The sequence below is a fragment of the Psammomys obesus genome, unplaced genomic scaffold (assembly GCF_907164565.1).
Source record: "Psammomys obesus unplaced genomic scaffold, mPsaObe1.curated_primary_1811, whole genome shotgun sequence".
In the NCBI taxonomy this organism is placed as follows: Eukaryota; Metazoa; Chordata; class Mammalia; order Rodentia; family Muridae; genus Psammomys; species Psammomys obesus.
The window spans coordinates 2,441,098-2,459,538 of NW_026592548.1; the positions used below are offsets into that span (position 1 = coordinate 2,441,098).

At 37.2% G+C, this 18,441-nt stretch overlaps 1 protein-coding gene across 2 annotated transcripts in view; it reads right to left on the minus strand.

Moving 5' to 3' along the window:
• The window catches only part of Ankrd13c (ankyrin repeat domain 13C), a 41,836-nt gene that overhangs the window by 14,668 nt on the left and 8,727 nt on the right, over positions 1-18,441 (minus strand). For both annotated transcript variants that reach the window (XM_055614283.1, XM_055614284.1), the window contains exons 2-8: positions 16,989-17,030; positions 13,376-13,480; positions 9,262-9,347; positions 8,349-8,394; positions 5,745-5,811; positions 3,699-3,843; positions 657-788 (exon numbers count right to left, since the gene is read on the minus strand). In XM_055614283.1, coding sequence (XP_055470258.1) covers positions 657-788; positions 3,699-3,843; positions 5,745-5,811; positions 8,349-8,394; positions 9,262-9,347; positions 13,376-13,480; positions 16,989-17,030 — 623 coding nt within the window. The remainder of the gene's footprint in view (positions 1-656; positions 789-3,698; positions 3,844-5,744; positions 5,812-8,348; positions 8,395-9,261; positions 9,348-13,375; positions 13,481-16,988; positions 17,031-18,441) is intronic.

An 18,441-nucleotide genomic window follows, 5' to 3' on the forward strand; every position in this document is an offset into this window, starting at 1 on the left:
TTATATTTATATCATTAATTTATAAGTAATAATTTATTGAAATGTTTCATTAAAATTATATTGTATATTTAATATATATTGTTGCTTAAATACACACACGGCATGTGTGTGGTCTTGCTATGTAATTCAGGCCAGTTTCAAATCTGAGAACTCCTGACTCAATACTGCATACAGGGCATGCCAGGTAAAAACAGTCTTAGCATATTTTTAGGTGATCTTTGGTTGCCTCTTGCTGACAGATGTGATAATTATGAAAACTTCCACTAAGCTTTAAATTTGCCAGTCTTATAGAAATGTAAGCTTAATACGAGCAGACATAAGACACGAGAGCTCTAAAGAGGGAGGAAAAGACTCAGTGAAACAAATTCAAGTGTACATCTCTTTACAGGCCACATACATAAAGCATTAGAAAAAGAACGGAGCCACATGCAAACTCCTCATGAGGTAAGGCAGACAGGTGTCCAACTACATTTCTCTCTCTGGGCTTTTCCAAGAAAACACACAAACTCGGTGACTACACACTGTACCTATATGGATTCAAAAATAGGGAGGAAAAAGATAAGCCTACCTACAGACAATTTCTATATTTCCATCATTATTTTGGTGATATTAGATAACAATTTTTCAAGTTCAAAAATATCTGGATGTTTACATACTGTCTTATCTTCCCGAAAAAGCCATCCAGTTTGGGCACGTGTGAAAGAAATCGATTTGGTTGATAAAGTTGCAGAATAAATATCGCTGCTCATTAAAATATCAACTTCTTCTTCTGTTTCCATCTCTGACTCCTAGGTTAGGGCAAAAGTTAATAAAAGTTAAGAATCTTCAAGATGGTACAAATTTCAAAAGACAAAAATACATAGTTTCTAAATAAATATAAAGTCTTATTCATATTAAAACTAGATGTTTAAATTTCACATATTGTATCTTTAGTAACTCAGAATCATGACTAATTATGAATCTTTTAAAAGTAATTTATTTTTATTTTATGTGCATTGGTAGTTAGCCTGTGAATGTCAGATCTTGGAGTTACAGACAGTTCTGTGCTGCCATGTGGGTGGTGGGAATTGAACCCAGGTCCTCTGGAAGAGCAGTGAGTGCTCGTAACCGCTGAGCTATCTATCTCTACAGCCCCTAATTATGAATCTTTAAAGGCAGGACACAAGAAAATAAAACATTTTCATGCTGTTATATAAAGAAAAATGTAATAAAGTCATTGTTACTCATTACACACTTATTTGGTCTGTAGAACAATTTTTTTAACTTCTTTGAGAATTAAATAGAAAGGCCTCAGACAAAAATTCCTATATAAAGGTTTTGTTTACTTTAAATGCAAGTAAGTTAGTCTTCGGTTATTGTCCCCCACCCCCTCAAAAAAGCCATCACTGTTGTCTGAGCTATGGTGGCACAGCCTTTTTATTACAGCACTTGGGAAGCAGAGGCAGGAAGATCTATGTGTGTTCAAGGCCAGCAGCTCTTCATAATGAGTACCCAACCAGTCAGTTACCATAGGAGACCCTATCTAAAAACATTAAGTAAGCAATCAGAAGAGCAAGGGAGAAGGGTGGTATTTCCTTTTAGAGAAGGAAGTCATGGGTATGAGCTAGGACTCCTAAGATTTAACAACAGCCTTGCTTAAGCTGTCTTTTTTTTTCTTTTTAAGTATTTTTCCATACATGTGTATATGCATGTGTATGTAGAATGATGGGGAGGGACACATTTATACTGTCATGCATACATTGAGATCAAAGGAAAGCTCTGTGTAGTTGGTTTTATTTCCAGTGGGTTCCATGGACCGACCTCAGATAACCAGACTTAGACAGCAATTCTCTCTGCTTGATTCTAGGACAGAGAACCATGGGATGGGGAGCAAGCAAGCAGAGATACGATAAAGTTATCTCTCATAACCAGCTAAGGTACTCTCATATGAGGTAGAGGCCAAGGAATGAAGGCTATCCAAAGGTTTGCAATTGCTATAAGCAGATGGGTATTTCCTATCCTTTACACCTCACTTTCCATTGGTTCTCACTCTGCCTTTATCATTGCGTCTACAGCAATCAGCAGCCTGGAACTATACCAATACCATCCTCACCACCTTTACAAAGGGTGTAAAATCCTGACATTACTGCTAATGCATAATTGGTGAAAATGCATTCCTGGGAAACACAAATATTGAACATAATTTTCTTTTTTTTTTATTAATTTATTATGTATACAGTATGCTGCCTGTGTGCCAGAAGAGGACACCAGATCTCATTCTCGATAGTTATGAGCCATCATGTAGTTGCTGGGAACTGAACTCAGGATTCTTCAACCCTGAACATAGTTTTCTAAAGAAATACTTTGGCTGCAGTAGATTAAGAAAACTAAATATTCCACTTCAAATTTTTATAAATCAGCTTGGGTATGGAATACTGTAAGATTCTATTTTTGTGATAAGACAAGCTTTAGGAACAGAAATCTATCTAGAAATCAAAAACCATCTCTTGACCCATCACTGAAAAAGATCTGCTGTTAATTATATAAAGAGTATTATTTAGCGAGAAATTATTGCTTATGTTTGCATATTACAATAAATTGGTATCCTCACTTAGTATCTCCCCAGACTTACCAAAACCTGACATGCAGGTGGAAAAATAGCATGATGTTTGCACATAGCCTGCATTCATTCTCATATGACATTAAAGAATTACTTCAGACAGCATAAACGCCACAATAATCTGGCAAATAGGAGGACCTACTGTATTTCTGTTCAAGGACTGCTGCTCAAAAATCTAAATTCCCTGAATCTTTGGCACTATGAACACAGAAATATCCATATATATTAACCCTGGATGGGTAATGGCAAAAAATAAAATAAAAACAATGTATAAAACAGATTCACCAAACTCTGGTCAAATCAATACCAAATTGAAAACTCTGTGACCCTCTGCTGCGAGACAACTTTTCTGGCTTATAGAGAGCCTTAACATTTTTTCACTGCAGCCAGACCCATTTCCCAAATGACCAGGCCTTACTCTTCCTTTCCTGACTTCATTCACCTGGCTCCTCTCCAGAAAATACCCTTTCTTCTCCTTTGTCTTCCTTCTTTCCTTCTGTAAATCTGTATTCCTTGGTATGGGTTAGAACACTATTTCATGAGTGTACATATGTTAACCATGAAGGTCCAATCTCAGTCAGCAAGTGAGGAAGAAGCAACACGTGGGAATGACAACGACAAAGCAGACATGAAGGGAAGAACTTTAACATCATCTGCAGGACACTCAGGAGGCTAAGGCAGAAGAAGCACTTGAGCTCAGGAGTTCTCACCACCTCAAAGAAACAAGCACAGGAACTAACTGCAGGGCTCTTGGGAACATGGTTTGCAACAGGAAAAGGGAACAAATGAGAGGTATAAATCAACACACAGCAATAGCAAAAGGGAGAAGTGGACGTAAAAGGAGCCCAAGGTGGAGAGTGGGGCTTGTGTCTGGGGCTGTGCAGAGGTCAGACAACAGAAGGCAGAAGGGTCTCACTATTAACACAGGCTCACTGGCATAGGGATCAACCGAAATCAATGGGAAGAAATGAAAGCTTTGAGAATTAACTACATCAATTACACTTTATGTTTTAAATAAAATAATTATTCAGAGGCTTTACTAGAGAAGTATGCATTTTCAACTCTTTAGAGAAACACTAAGGTACTAAGAAATGCTTACCTCATGATGTATTCGCTGATAAACTTTTTGTTCATTGTCTAACACTACAAAAGACTCAGAGGGTGCAGCATCCCCATTGAAAATGAAGCTCAGATCCCCTCGTTGGCACTTCATGTCAGTAAAGTCTATGAGCGTTGTGTCAAGCCTGTAAAAGACAAACAGGTAAAAACTGACAGAATTTGACAAAACCTTATTAATAATTACATAAGCTTTGTGTCTCTTAAGCTCAAAGATGTTACTACTGCAGCCCAACGTAGAATTCATAGATAAAAGCTAAATTCAAAATGTTATTTTAAAAAGTACTTGAAGCCAGGTGTGGTGGCACAAGCCTGTAATCTCAGCACATGGGGAGGCAGCAGCAGGTGGATCTCCGTGAAAGGCCAAACTGGTCTACAAAGCAAGTCTAGGACAGCCAAGACATATAGAAACCCTGTCTTGAAAAACAAAAACAGAAGACAAAACAAAACCATAGTATTTGAATACATACTCTACTATCTCTCTTCTGAGCACTTAGTTAACCAAGAAAGAACTGAAGTTACATATGGTTTTGAGTCGCTATGTGGGTGCTCACAACCAAGCGCCCAGGTCCTCTGAATTGCTGAACCATCTCTCCAGCCCCCTTCCTCTTGAGCCAAGATTTTTTACTAGGTAGTCCAGGCTAGCCCAGAACACAATACAAGACCCAGGCTGACATGGAATTCACGATGCTTCTATGCACCTCCCAAATGCTAGGATTTTAAGTACATGTGATGGCTTTATAACAGCAATTAATCTAATGATGTTATGCACTCCCTCCTTTGTCTACTAAAGTACTGATTCCTCTTTAACCAAATATCCAATGATTACTCATGATACAAGATAAACATAAATCCTACAGATCCCTCTGCTATATTTTAGAATTTTATAATTTAGCTTCCTTTAGAGTTATGCTAAAAAACACTTACATATACAGTTTTTATTAGATGTTAATTCTCTTTTTAAAACAGAATCTTATAATCTAGAAAAAACAAACAAACAACAACAACAAAAATCTGTGCTACACACCCACACATCCAGCACTGTCCTGGTGTCATTTATTCTTCAAGCTGAGACTGGAAGAAATCCTAGACTCTCAGTCCTGTGTCCCCAACTTAGCATTTTCACAATTTACTTGGTCATGTTCACGCACCCCATCATTACCATTTTTGCCCTCCCCCTCCCCGTGTTGGGGATCAAATTCAGGACTTCACAAACAAAGCCCTCACATCATTTACCGTAAGAAGTCACACATAAGTGCAAAGCAAATTTAAAGCAGCCATAAAAAAAAAAATCAAATACAACTAAGATAAAATGATCATTTAAAAATTATTGAGTTTCTGAGCTTTCTCACCCACAAATGCAAAGTGTATATAAAAAAATCCCTGAAAACATTTTTAATTCTAAACATCTAAATTAATAATCTGGAGATACACAGGGATATATATACAAGGGTGTCTATACACACTTCATAAATATGCCTATGTACCATATATAGATATGCAAATTTGAATATTAATATTAATAAATATAAATTTTAAAAGTTTGTAACATTAGTAATCTAAAATTGTAAGGAATGACAAAAGTAAAATTTTAAAATAAAAAAATACTTTTACTTCTCATAAATTTAACAATCGGAACTATGAAAAGAAAAAAATAAAATCATCCTTAACATGTTGACTAAAGGCGTGAGTGGAGAATAGGTGCAGGGAAAGAAAAGCTCTGGAAGACAGAGGAAAGTTAGGATGTGGCTGGGTCCTCCTTAGGGGTCCTTATTCCTAAATGAATCCAAGACAAAGGGAGCACCGCAGCATGGCCTTCCCTGATGAAAGTCTGCTTGGATGACAAGCTCATCTTAACTTAGGTGTTACAGCTTTGGTTCCTTATCTGTACTAGGTATTATAGGAGCACAATATCTGAATGCGTTATAGTATTTTATCTTACTAAACACAAGTAAACTATGATTATCAGAAAAGCTTCCTTCCAGAACTTAACTTTCTTTTACTCAGAACACAAAGGATATCACCTCACCTGATGTTGATACCTTGCTTGTATATTTTACAGGCATCAGAAGGCAGAATTCGGGAAAGCAAAGGCACTGTAATTTTAGAAACAAAAAGTTAAAAAGTAACTAAAGTGTAAAACATTTGCAAATTTTTCAAAAGCAGCACAGGAATCATTTTACTAGTATTTCAGCAAGTGTTAACGACTGCCTTTAAGACAGTATCTCCCACCCAGAAATTGCTCAACTACAGTGTCAATGTATGCCCTTAAGCCTGCCTATTTCAAAGAGTAGCAGAACTTACTCTACTTCAGGGTACTGTGTGATACTACAGATGGGAAAACACTACTCTGGTGTCACTAAACAATCCTTAATAGGAAACAGACAATCCTGTGTCTTACCTAATAGATTCCATAAATATTACTTGTAAAAATAACAGAAAAGTAACATATTAAGAAACAACTTTGGAGCTAGAGAGATGGTTCAGAGGTTAAGAGCACTGGCTGCTCTTCAAGAGGTCATGAGCTCAATTCTCAGCAACCACATGGTGACTCCCAGCCAACTACAGTGAGATCTGGTGCCCTTTTCTGACATGCAGGTGTACATTAACATGCAGGCAGAACACTGTATACATAATAAAAATAAATTTTAAAAAAAGAAACAACTTTGAAATGAGGCAGCTGAATTTGAGCCCCAAATATGTAGCTCACTGTACCTCAGTTTCATAGTCTGTCCAAAAGAAACCACACCCCTGACCCATCAACTTCTACCTTCCACAGTGTGCACACATGGAGAGATCGGAGGTTGACCGGGTCTTGCTCTATGGAACTCTACCTTATGTCTTTGTCTCTCCCTGAACTGGGAGCTCATCAATTTCGCTGGAATGGCAAGTCCCTAAACCCTGTCACTACTTCTCTGCATAGGAATACAAGCATTCACCACTGCATCCAGCATTTATGTGAGTGTAGAGGAACAAAATTCAAGTCCTCATGCTTGAACAGCGAGCACTTTTAACAGCTGAGCAGACCCCCAGACCCTAAACTGTACCAAGTAATGAGGTGAGGTGAGTGTGCATAAACAATGCATTCTGAAAGTGTAACTTGCATTAAAGGGTATCAATGCAGAATGTAAAGCTCCAAATTACGTTGTATTTATCAATCTTCTATGGTCTCCAAAATGTAAAATGTCAATTATTTTTCTACTACTACTAAACAGTTTTTAGTAAGATGTAGAAAGACCTATTTCTAGACATATAAAAAATGTACTATACATAGAGAATATTAATGTTAGCATAAAAACAATCAGAACAGATACATGTAATGTACATATATTTCTGTATATATATACATTTAACTTCCAAACTACATACAATTATATAAAATGGAATATACTTCATATTTTTGTCAATATTTGGTTTCATTAATTATTATATGGATAAATACCACTAATCATTTAAACAACTTTAAACACCAAAGTCGACTCAGATAATAGTAAAAATGTTTGTTGTATTCAAATGTACTAACTCTTTAATAAAAATAAAATTACTTTAATCCTAAAAGGCAGAGGCTGGAGGCGGAGGCGGAGGCAGATTGATCTCGCTCTCTGTGTGTGAGCTCAAGGTTAGCCTGTTCTACAGAGCAGGTTTCAGAACAGCCAGAGTTGTTATACAGAGAAGCCCTGTCTCATAAAACCAAATAAATAATAAAATAAAATTTAGTTTTTCAGTTAGCTTTTCAAAAAATGTGGAAGTCATTTTTATGAAACTTTGGTTTTGGACATTAAGTTTTCTCTGAGCAGATTCACATTTGATAAAAGGAGAAATGTTTCCATTGCTATGATAAATTAATAAATGGATGCAAAATAACAAGGTCAAAATTAAAACCTTTTATAAACAGCAAGTTTTGTGTTAAGACTGTTACTATAAAGTACTTAATGGACAAAATGACTAAAAGATGATAAAATACAAAGAATTTTAAGCAAATTCCCAGAAATTATAGAGCTATACTTTAAACTTTCTTAATCCCATAGTTTTACATTTTTGAAGTTTTTTACATTAAATTATCTTATTTTAAAGCTTTACTTTGTTTTTTACCGTATGTGCATGTGCATATAAGTATGCGTGTGTTTACGTCACGTGCATGCTGTACATACAGGGACTGAAGAGGGCATGGATCCCCTGAACGGCATTTGTGAGCTGCCTGACATGTGCGCAGGGAACAGAACCCGAGTCCTCTGCAAGAGCAAAGTGCTCCTAACCACTGAGTCACAGTATTCTTTAAAAAGTCTTACACTGTAATGTTGTGACCAAGCATGAACTGACCTAGCATGGCTTTGAAGCAATGGTTACACTTCTGCCTCAGCCTCTGTAGTACTAGGATTGCAGGTATAAGATGTAGACTAAATTACTATAGTTTACAAGCTTGTTTTTATTACAAAATTTTAGGTAGTTTTACATCTTAAAAACTAGAATTCTCAGCGCTGCTTCTCTGGCTGGGAATGCAATAATACCAGTAGGTTTTACAATGATTATGTTAAACACAATGAACCTAACTTTTCTCTAAACAAGCATGAAACATGTCAAGCTAATATTTCCATAATTTCACATTTTATAATAAAACATAGCACACTCTTACCCCAGCTTTGAAAATCCCAGTGAAGTTCTAGGTAAAAGTCACCTAACTGAGAAATAAAGTAAGAAAAATTACTAAATGTGCTTTAGTTACAAGCTCTGATACTTACAATTTTGCCCCTCCCCAAAAAAAAGCTAACTGATATCACTTAAGATCTAAAAGCAGAGAAATTAAGAAATTATTTTTGTATTTCTTATGTTTAGAGTTTAGAAAAAAACAAAACAAAACAAAACCATCAAAATACCTTCTTGGAACACCAACACCCAGAAGATGAGGCCACCAAACAAGACTCTATAATGTACCTCTTCTAGAGTACCTGTCTAGTTTATTAAATGTAGCAATATCTTCCCAATCCAAAGAAAAATTGTTTTACCAATAACACATTCACTATTTATAACCCCAAAATTTTATTATAATTACTTAAATTAAAATAACTTTCAGTCAGGCACTGTGGTGCATGCCTTTAATCCCAGCACTCAAGAAGGCAGAGACAGGCTGATCTCTATTAGTTTGAGGCCAGCGTGGTCCACAAAGTGAGTACAGGAGAGCCAAGACTACACAGAAAAACCCCATCTCGAAAAAAAATCAAATAAATAAATAAAAACAACAACAAAAAAAAAAACAACTTTCACCATTTATTGATCCTTAACTGGTGAGAATTTAACTTCATTTTAAAAGACTGCTTAAGGGCTAGAAAGGAGCTCAGAGGTTAAGAGCACCTGCTGCTCTTGCAAAGGACCAAGATCGGTCCCCAGCACCCATGTTGAAAAGCTCACAACTGCCGCCAAAACTCCAGCTCCAATGCCTTCTGGACTCCTTGAGCACCATACATACCTACACACACTTTTAAATGCTTTTTAAAATTACAGTTATAATTACTGTTTTAGTAAAGAATCAGCAAAGCAGCACGGCTTACCTCTTTCAGGGCTTTTAATAACCGAGGTCGTTTTTCTCCAACACTTTCTCTGGATTGCTGCTTGAGTTTCCTTAGAAGAGCTGTGACTGGAGTTTAAAGCAAACAACTTTATACCTGTATTTCTATACCTGTTAAGTTTCTAAAATAAATGTCGTTGCTTTTTAAATTCTTTTAAATTTGTATTACATTATTGGGTGTGGGTATAAAATGTGTGTGAGGAAGTCATAGGCAATTCTGTGGAGTCGGTATGCTCCTTCCACCTTTATGTGGGTTCTGTGTATTGAACTTAGGTCCATCAGCCTTGAGTTGTTGGGTGGCAATTGCATTTATCACCAAGCCATCCTGCTGATCCTTGTTCTTTTCCTCTCCTTTTTTTAATTTAATAAGAAATAAAAGTTGTTAAATTTTTAAAAACTCAGGTTAGTAATAAAAATCCCTAATACAAAACTATAAAATTTTTTTTATTTATGTATATGTGAATGTCTCAGAGAAAGAGCGAGTGTGTACACGTGTGCACGCAGACAGAATAGGCCAGAAGAGGCTGTTAGAGCCCCCCTAGTAACCGGAGTAACAACCATCTGTGAGTCCTTCCCTCCCTCTCTGGATAATTAATTAGAAATATGTGATTTATTACTAAATAAACAACTGGATCATTATGAAAATGTGCCATAAGCCTTCTCTCTAAAATATATATTATGTGTGTGTGTATATATGTATGTGTGTGTGTATATATGTATATGGTCTAAAAGAATAAGATTGACAGGTCTAGATACACAGCAAATCAACACAGAATCTGGTATGCCCAAAAATTAGACAGTACCCAACAAAATTCTCAAAACTATCGTAAAATCACTATGCCGTGACATAAACCCACACAAAGTATGAACAAGCCCTAAAGACCAAGGATAACCCTGTATGCACAAAAAACCATAGCTGTCTGCATCAGGAATAGCTGGAATTATGGGAAGAGATAATTAAAGTTATATCCATTTCCCCCCATGCATGGACCACCATTGCTCATCAGGGAAACACTTTAAGGCGGAAAACCAATATAAACTTGAAATCTTTTATTGAAATGAAGTAGTCCCTGAGAGTAGTTTAGCATTATCTCATTTTTTTCTTTCCCTTTTTCTATTTGTTTGTTTGTTTGTTTGTTTGTTTTGGAGACCAGGTCTCCTATGACCTGGGCTGGCCTAGAACTCACTATGTAACAAAGTATGGCCTTAATTTCTGATCCTCGTGCCTCCATCCCCCTTTTGCTCAAATACCTGGTTTTACACAGTGCTGGAGATCAAACTCAGTGCTTTATGAATATTATGGATTCTACCAACTGAGCTACATTAGTAGCCATGACTGCTCATTCTATCACATAAAACAATAGCAAAATTAGCAGAAATTAAACAAAAAAGCAAGATCACAAAGTTTTTGCTAATAGTTTATATTCAGTTTTCTGGCTTATCAAAAAATGTAATTGTTAGCCAGATGGGGTGCCGCACACTTGTAATTCCAGCACTTGAGGAGGCAGAGACAGGCAGATCTCTGTGAGTTCGAGGCCATCGGGTCTACAAAGCGAATCCAGGACAGCCAAGGCTACAGAGAGGAAACCCAAAAAAATAAAAAGAAGATGTAACTGTTTATGCCATAGAAAATTTCAAGGTAGCAGAGCTAAATAAAGATTTAAAAACCATCTCTTTAAACACCATCACAAATACCGCTTCACACTGACATTTCTAAATACATACCACTCATTCAATAAGTCTCCTTTAAGAGTTAAGTATCTGGAATTATTATAAGGCAGATTCTGACATGTATCCCAAGCTAGCCTGAAGCTCACAACCTCCTGTCTCTACCTTCAACTGCTAGGACTATTAGGAAATAAATACTTCTTATGTAATAGGTTTAAGTGAAATATAAAATTAAGTAGCTACAGAGATGTCCTGAAATTGGTTTCCCATAAGAACTGTTTCCTCTCTCTCCTCTCAGATGATAAATTCGAAATGACAAAGAATCGTGCCTTAGTTTCTTCACTTTAATATACAAAGAAGCTGTACAAATTCTTTTTGTTTTGGTTTGGTTTTGGTTTTTCAAGGCAGGGTCCTTCTGTGTAGCCTTGGCTGTCCTGGACTCACTTTGTAGACCAGGCTGGCCTCTCACAGAGTTTGGCGTCCCTCTGCCTCCCTAAATGCTGGGATTACAGGCATGCACCACACCCAGCTGCTTTATCTATTCTTTTACTGTGAATAAAAGATCCTTAGAAATCACACAGTCCTCACAAATTTTCCCTTCACTCTACTGACTGGTTAGAAAGATCAAAGAAAGGGCTTCAGAGAAGCTGCTACTTCATTCTCAGTCTCTTGAACATGCACATTTTACCTCTGCTCTGAAATTTTTTAACAATGAGGGCTGTTACTTGCTTGCATACGGATTTTTGATATTTGCCCACTAAGAACAACCCTCAGTATATAAGAAAAAGCACACATGCCAATTTAACTGTTAAAATACCACAGTATTATCATCACACATTACATTTTACCATCAAATATGTAGATTACATACAGAACTGAATCCTAAGAGTATCCAGAAAAATCTAAAACTTACCACTGAAGACTGAGTCCACATAGAAACCTGAAACTACTCAATGCTGCACAATTCCTCATTAAATGTAACTGTTTTTTTTTTCTTCTATATAGCTATTTTAATTGCTTTTCCCCGTTGACTACAAAATAATAACAGTACCAGGGAGATGATGCTTCTATTCATGCAGATCAAAGCCTGTAAGTTTCTAACTAACAGATATACTTGAGGTAAATAAGATCTGTGTGTCAGGCATGACAGTTGTTGTTGAATGGTGTCTTCATAGAATAAAGCATTCCATCCTGCAGGAAGCTCCTTAAGCAGGAAGGGAAACAACTCAGAATAGCTTCCTTCAGAAGTCCCTGAAACTGACCAGATTCAATAGGTCCCCTCCCTGCCAGAGTAATAAACGCTAAGAGTCCCTCAACATGGAGCCAAGCCAAGTTACAAAGAAGACTCTCAGACAAGCAAGGCTGCAAAGAAGACTCTTCAAGACCAGACCAGCTACCTGTTAGAAACAGAAACCAGTAAGCACCCTAGAAGAGGTTTAGAACAACTGAGGCACCCGGAAAGGACAACCCCCAACCTATTGATATGTCTGTAGGCTGTGCAGTATGTTCCAGGTTTCCAGCTTTGTGTGCTGTGGTGGCCTTTAGTGACTGATACAGCTGTCTTTGAGTCATTTCTGCTCCTATAAATAACCCCTCACTCGTATCTCTGTAAGTAGTACCAATAAAACTCACTGGTTCTCCAAGTTGGACTTTGGTAGTATCTGTACCTAACAAAAAAGTAGATAGAAAAAAAGTAGTATCTAACAAAAAAGATAGAAAGCCAAAGTGTGCACTAAGAAGATTCTGGAAGGCTTTAAAGCTTGAGTGACAAGTCACAGAACACACCCATATAAAACAATGCAAGTGAAGATTATCAAGCCTGACCCAGGGCTATTATTCCCCAAGCAAAAGATTATGCTAGTGGTAGAGGTGGTTTGGCAGAACCCCAACCCCAATCCCCAACAGCCTCACATGGTAAATGAGGAAGCTATACCATGTGCCAACCCAGAGTTCCTCTGACCATCGGAGCCAGCAGGTACAGCAAGGAAAGCAGGGCCATGTTCATCTTTAGCTCTGAGTAGGTCTGAGCAGTTTAAATCAGGTATGAGTTTATTATCAGGTATGGAGAAATGTAAGGAGGCCCAGTGAAAGATCTCCAGCAGAAGGAAACATAATGGCTCAAAGACTAAACCAAGAGACAGCATAGTTCCTATCTTCCAGAAAAGTCTACATCCTCTGAAAGTAGATAAATGTTGTTAACACCATGATTAACTTTTATTTCAATTAGTATGCCAATAATTAAACAGATATAATAATTTGTGAGAAAAAACAATTAAGTCTTGACTTCAAAAAAGAAATTATCCTAGTTCCAAAAACATAGAATGCCACAAGAAAGAAATGAGCAGGCTTTCCCATATGGCTCAACTGTTCCTGCGGCTCAATGCTGGAGTTCCCCAGTCACAGATAATTCATGTGTAAGTATTGCTTACTCATCTGTCTGTCTCCATAGCTGATGGCTTCCGCCAGAGGGCTCCATCCCTGAGCATTTTTCACCTTTACTGGAGCATTGTGAGCCAACAGTAAATGTGCACATTCTGCAACATAAAATAGGAATAAATATCAGACACAATTTTTAGAATTTTTATATGAGTGTTACACAAAAGAAAGCAGATTACTACATATGTGAATAATGCTGTTCTACCTATAATTAACTTAGAAACTCCCATGTGTATAATCCAGATTCAAAGAAACTTATCTTACCTAGAAGTAAACTAGATAGTCTCTGAAAATACTTTCCTGTCTCCAAATAATATTTGAATCGTTTACATAAACTGAAGATAATCTATGAATCTTAAGATTAATTTATACAAACATCTACAACTCAGATGAACATGGTGGTACATGCTTTTAATCTAAGCACTTGGGAGGGAGAAGTAGATGGACTTCTGAGAGTTATCTGGAGACTAGCTTGGTCTGCACACAGTGAGTTCCAGACACGCCAGGGCAAAATGGTTAAAAGCCTGTCACAAACCAAAGAAAATTTCTACAAAAATTTTCTACAAAAAAGACCCAAGAGAAAATTTGCCTATCTGTCATGTCAATTAAATGCTAATTATTTATGTCAAGAAGAAAAAAAAACAAGTCCCTTCAAATGGAGCCACAGTGAATACCCTAAATCTTTATCTTGAGCTTGTCTGTCTCAGTCAATTTATATCACTATCCTTCCCCAGAACCTTAACTTGATCCTATTTCCTCAGATAATCTTTAGAAAAATAATCTTTATGGAAGATATCACTTGTACTTTACAAAGAGTTTCTGTATAGTCATATTTTAAGCTTTGTTGTGCACACAGGACAGAGTTAGCTATTACCAGGAAACTTTTGTTCCAAACTTTGCTGTGTTTAAATATGCCTAAAATAAGCTACTCTAGGTCAGGCTTTTAAAGTCTGAACTAATACCGACTGGACTGTGTTGAATTGAACTACTTTCTTATCTTCCATGCACCATAACTCTGCTGGCCTTTATGGTTGCAGGGACCCCCCCCCCACACACACACACACTGACTCACTCACTCACTGAATACTTAAGCAAGTGGCTACTATATGCCTGTTTCTTTAAGTATTTTTTAGTGGTGGTGGTAGTGGGTATGTACTAGGCAAGCATCCTACCCCTGAGCTGCATCCCCAGCCATTCCTAAGTACTAGGTACTGGAAACAGAAGTGAAGATAAGGTCTTGTTATCAGAGCTATAAGGAAAACAGCATCCTATGAGGAAGACAAGTAAATCAATGAAAAAAAAAAGTATCAACTATCGTAAAGGAAATAAAGATGTTACAGCCACATGATGGGGTGGGCTAAGGTGGAAGTGCATTACTTCAGCACTATTCTTGGTGGTAGAAGGAATAGGGATAGTAGCAGGGAACGCTATTAGAATAACAAATGAAATGTACACATTTCACAAAGGCATTGAAGAAAAGTCTGCCTGAAGTATGTAAAAACGTGATATAGAAGACTGGTTGGTCTACCATAGTGAATTCCAGGACAGCCAGGGCTACATAGTGAGATTGACACACACATACACATACACACACACATACACATACACATACACACACACACACACACACACTATCTTTTAATACACTGACAGCAAAACTAAAATGTTCATCACGGTTGCTAACAACATAGTCTCATGCACACTGCTACAGAACTATATGGTTATCACAGAGAAGCACCACAGTAAGGGGCCAGTCACTGACCAAATTAAGAAATTGGAGGAGCAGTTGGAACACATGGAAGGGATAAGCTCTTTCCAGAAAAATAAGTTCCTTCCAGTCAAAATGATGCAGCAACTGGAGATTATACCACCAACGTACTGGACAGAGGAAAAGCTCTCATTAGCATCCACACAGTATCAAAGAGTGCAGATCATCACCAGGTGCAAGTGAGAGAACTAGAAACTGACAGTGACAAGTGTATTGTGGCAAGGCACAGTACACAGTCCTTTTACTTTGGTGAACCCAAGCTGAGGTTCTGTGCTAAAAGGCAGGCATGAAAGTCAAAGGATAACCTTTGGATTATAAATATGCAATAAATATTATTATATTACTATCAGAAAAAAATTGAAGAGAGGCTTCTTTTGGTAAGCATTTAGGAGAAGCTTTAAAAATTTTTTATTTACATTGGTGTTCTGCATCCATTTATGTCTGTGTAAGGGTGTCAGAGCCACTGGAATTGGAATTATAGTTATGAACTGCTTTGTGGGTGCTGGGATTTGAACCTGGGTCCTTTGAAAGAGCAGCCAGTCTTAGCCACTACATCATCCTCAGCTGAAGAGAAGTTTCTTGCTCATCTTTCACAATTGTACTCTTACTGAGCAGTGTGTTTGCACTGATAACAACATTAGCAAAGAACCTTATTAAAAGATGTATTTTGTTATTCATGTGCACACATATGTGTACATCTGTGTGTATACCTGAGGAGGCCAGAAGAATCTCAGATCCCTTGATGCTAGTTATAAACTCTTACACCCTAAAGAAAACTAATTTAAAATGCTTAATTTAATCTAAAAATATTTTTAAGGGGCTACAGAGATGGCCCCATGGCTATGAGCACTTGCTGTTCTACCGCAGAAACCTGGGCTCAGTTCTCAGCACCCATGTCAGGTGGCTCAGAGCCACCTGAAACTCTAGCACTAAGGAATCTGACACCCTCTTCTGGCCTCCAAGTGCACAGGCATAACCTGGTACACAGACATACATGCAACCAAACACACACATAAAGCAGAAAAAAAAATTAAATCTTAAAAAAAAAAAAAAAAAAAAAAGATTAGCAACATTGCAGGTCCTGAATCATCTATCCAAGTCTTTCCCAAAATTCTTTCCATTAGGTACTTGTCTCTTAAATAACTCATGAAGACGTGGGACCATCAAATAACTGGAGACAAATCCTTGCTTGCTCCAACTTCAAAGTCACAAACGCATGCTAGTACTTCAAGGTTCTAGGCTAAACTGCCAATTTCAGTAATTCCATTTCTCTCAAGTGGTTTTGCCTGTAAACTATATTTTATTATGCCTACTTATCAGTATTCCCTGAAACTAGTATCTTATGACTTTTTAAAAACATTTATTCATTTTATTTTATGTGTGTTTTGTCTGCATGTGTGTCTGTGCACCATGTGCACGTTTGGCAAGCACCTACATCATAAGAGGACATTGGATTCCCTGGAAATAGAGTTGCAAATGGTTGTAAACCACTATGTACGAAACAGGAATAGAACCAAATCCTCTGCAAGAGCAACGAGTGCTCTTAACCACTGAGCCATCTCTCTAACCCCTGGTTAAGTCATTTTTAATAACAAAACTGAGGCCCAACAAGATGGCTCACTGGGTAAAGGCTTTTGCTGCCAAGCCTGACAACCTGACTTTGATTCCCAGAACCCAATGTGGCAGAAGGAGAGAACCAATTTCCAAAAGTTATTCTTTGATTTCCATATACATGCAGAAGCATGCATGAAGCCACATACATACACAAAAATAAACATGATATTTTAATGACAAAACAGATCTGTGAAGGAAATTAAACATTAAAACTACTTACTAACCTTTATTTCCTAACATCACAGCAAGATGTAAAGGAGTGTTTCCTAAAATTGAAAAGAAAATTAAATTAGAAGCCATAACAGAAGAAATTTTATTTAAATACAGTTTCAGCTTAAAAAAATTTTTTGACAAATTTTAAGCAGAAATAACACTTCTGTTTTCTATGACAAACTCAGAGATGAGCAAAAGCACAGCCAACAGTACTTTTCTTGCCCTGCCCAAAAGCAACTAACAGGATATTCACTCTATGAGATGTTCCCACAGACTTCAGATTCCTTCTGATAATCATCATACCAGACTTTGTTCTTTGGCAAATAATTCACATACCTACTCATGTGGTTACAGAAAACAATGAGAATCAGTCCTAGTCCTCAAGCCGTTCAGAGTTCTTTCACATGTATGAGACAAGATTCTTTCCTAACTCTCAAACACCAAAATATCAAGAATCTCTTTACGGATGCAGAGTCAGGTCAGCAGTTAAGAGCAGTGTTTACTCTTCCAGAGGACCCAAGTTCAGTTCCAACACTTGCATGGTGACTCACTACCAGGGCCTCTAATGTCATCTTCTGGTCTGTGTGGGCACTGCACACATGTGGTGCACATGTAAACATCATATAACATAAAATAAAAATATACAAAAATCAAAACTTAAAACTAGAAATTCAGGAAACTAAATTCAGTAATAAGTAGTGTAAAGGTGCTCACTGTACTGTGGTCCTGTAGGATAAACTGGGGAGGTGTTTTTTATCTCCTCTCACAATTCTGTATACAATCATTCCTCTGCCCACTATGGATGCCCTCCTATAAAGCGATCAGCATCTACCAAGGATCCACACATGGCTTTTCTGTGCCTTACCCTGGAGACTGAAGACCTACGGATCGAAAAGACCACACATGGCTGTTAATTGTTTGGGGACATGATAAGGAAAAAAAATCTACCAGCAGCCAGAGAGGTTCTCTGGACTATTCCAATTTCTCTATGGGTATGAAACATTTCAGAATATAGATGAAATTTCACTTTTAAAAAGTTTAAAAAAAAAAAAAAAAAACAAAAAACACCTCTCGAGACCAGTGAGACAGCTCAGTCACAACAACCTGAGTTTAAATCCCAGGGATAGATAACAGTGGAGAAACTGATTCCTGCAAATTGTGCTTTGGCCACATGTGTACACACTGAAAATAAATTTTTAAAATTTTCTCTTTTCAGTACTTTTCCCTAAAACACACAAGATATCTCTGCCTTTGGGTTCACATCTAATCTTAGATCAACACCATTTCCTTGTGGATATGGTAAGGCATGCCTATAGTCACAGCAACAGTGAAGCAAAGACAACAGGATAATGAGTTCAAGGCCAGTGTGAGCCTCATACAAATCTATCTCAAAAAGAAAGAAAGAAAAGAAAGAGAAAGAGAGAGAGAGAAAGAAAGAAAGAAAGAAAGAAAGAAAGAAAGAAA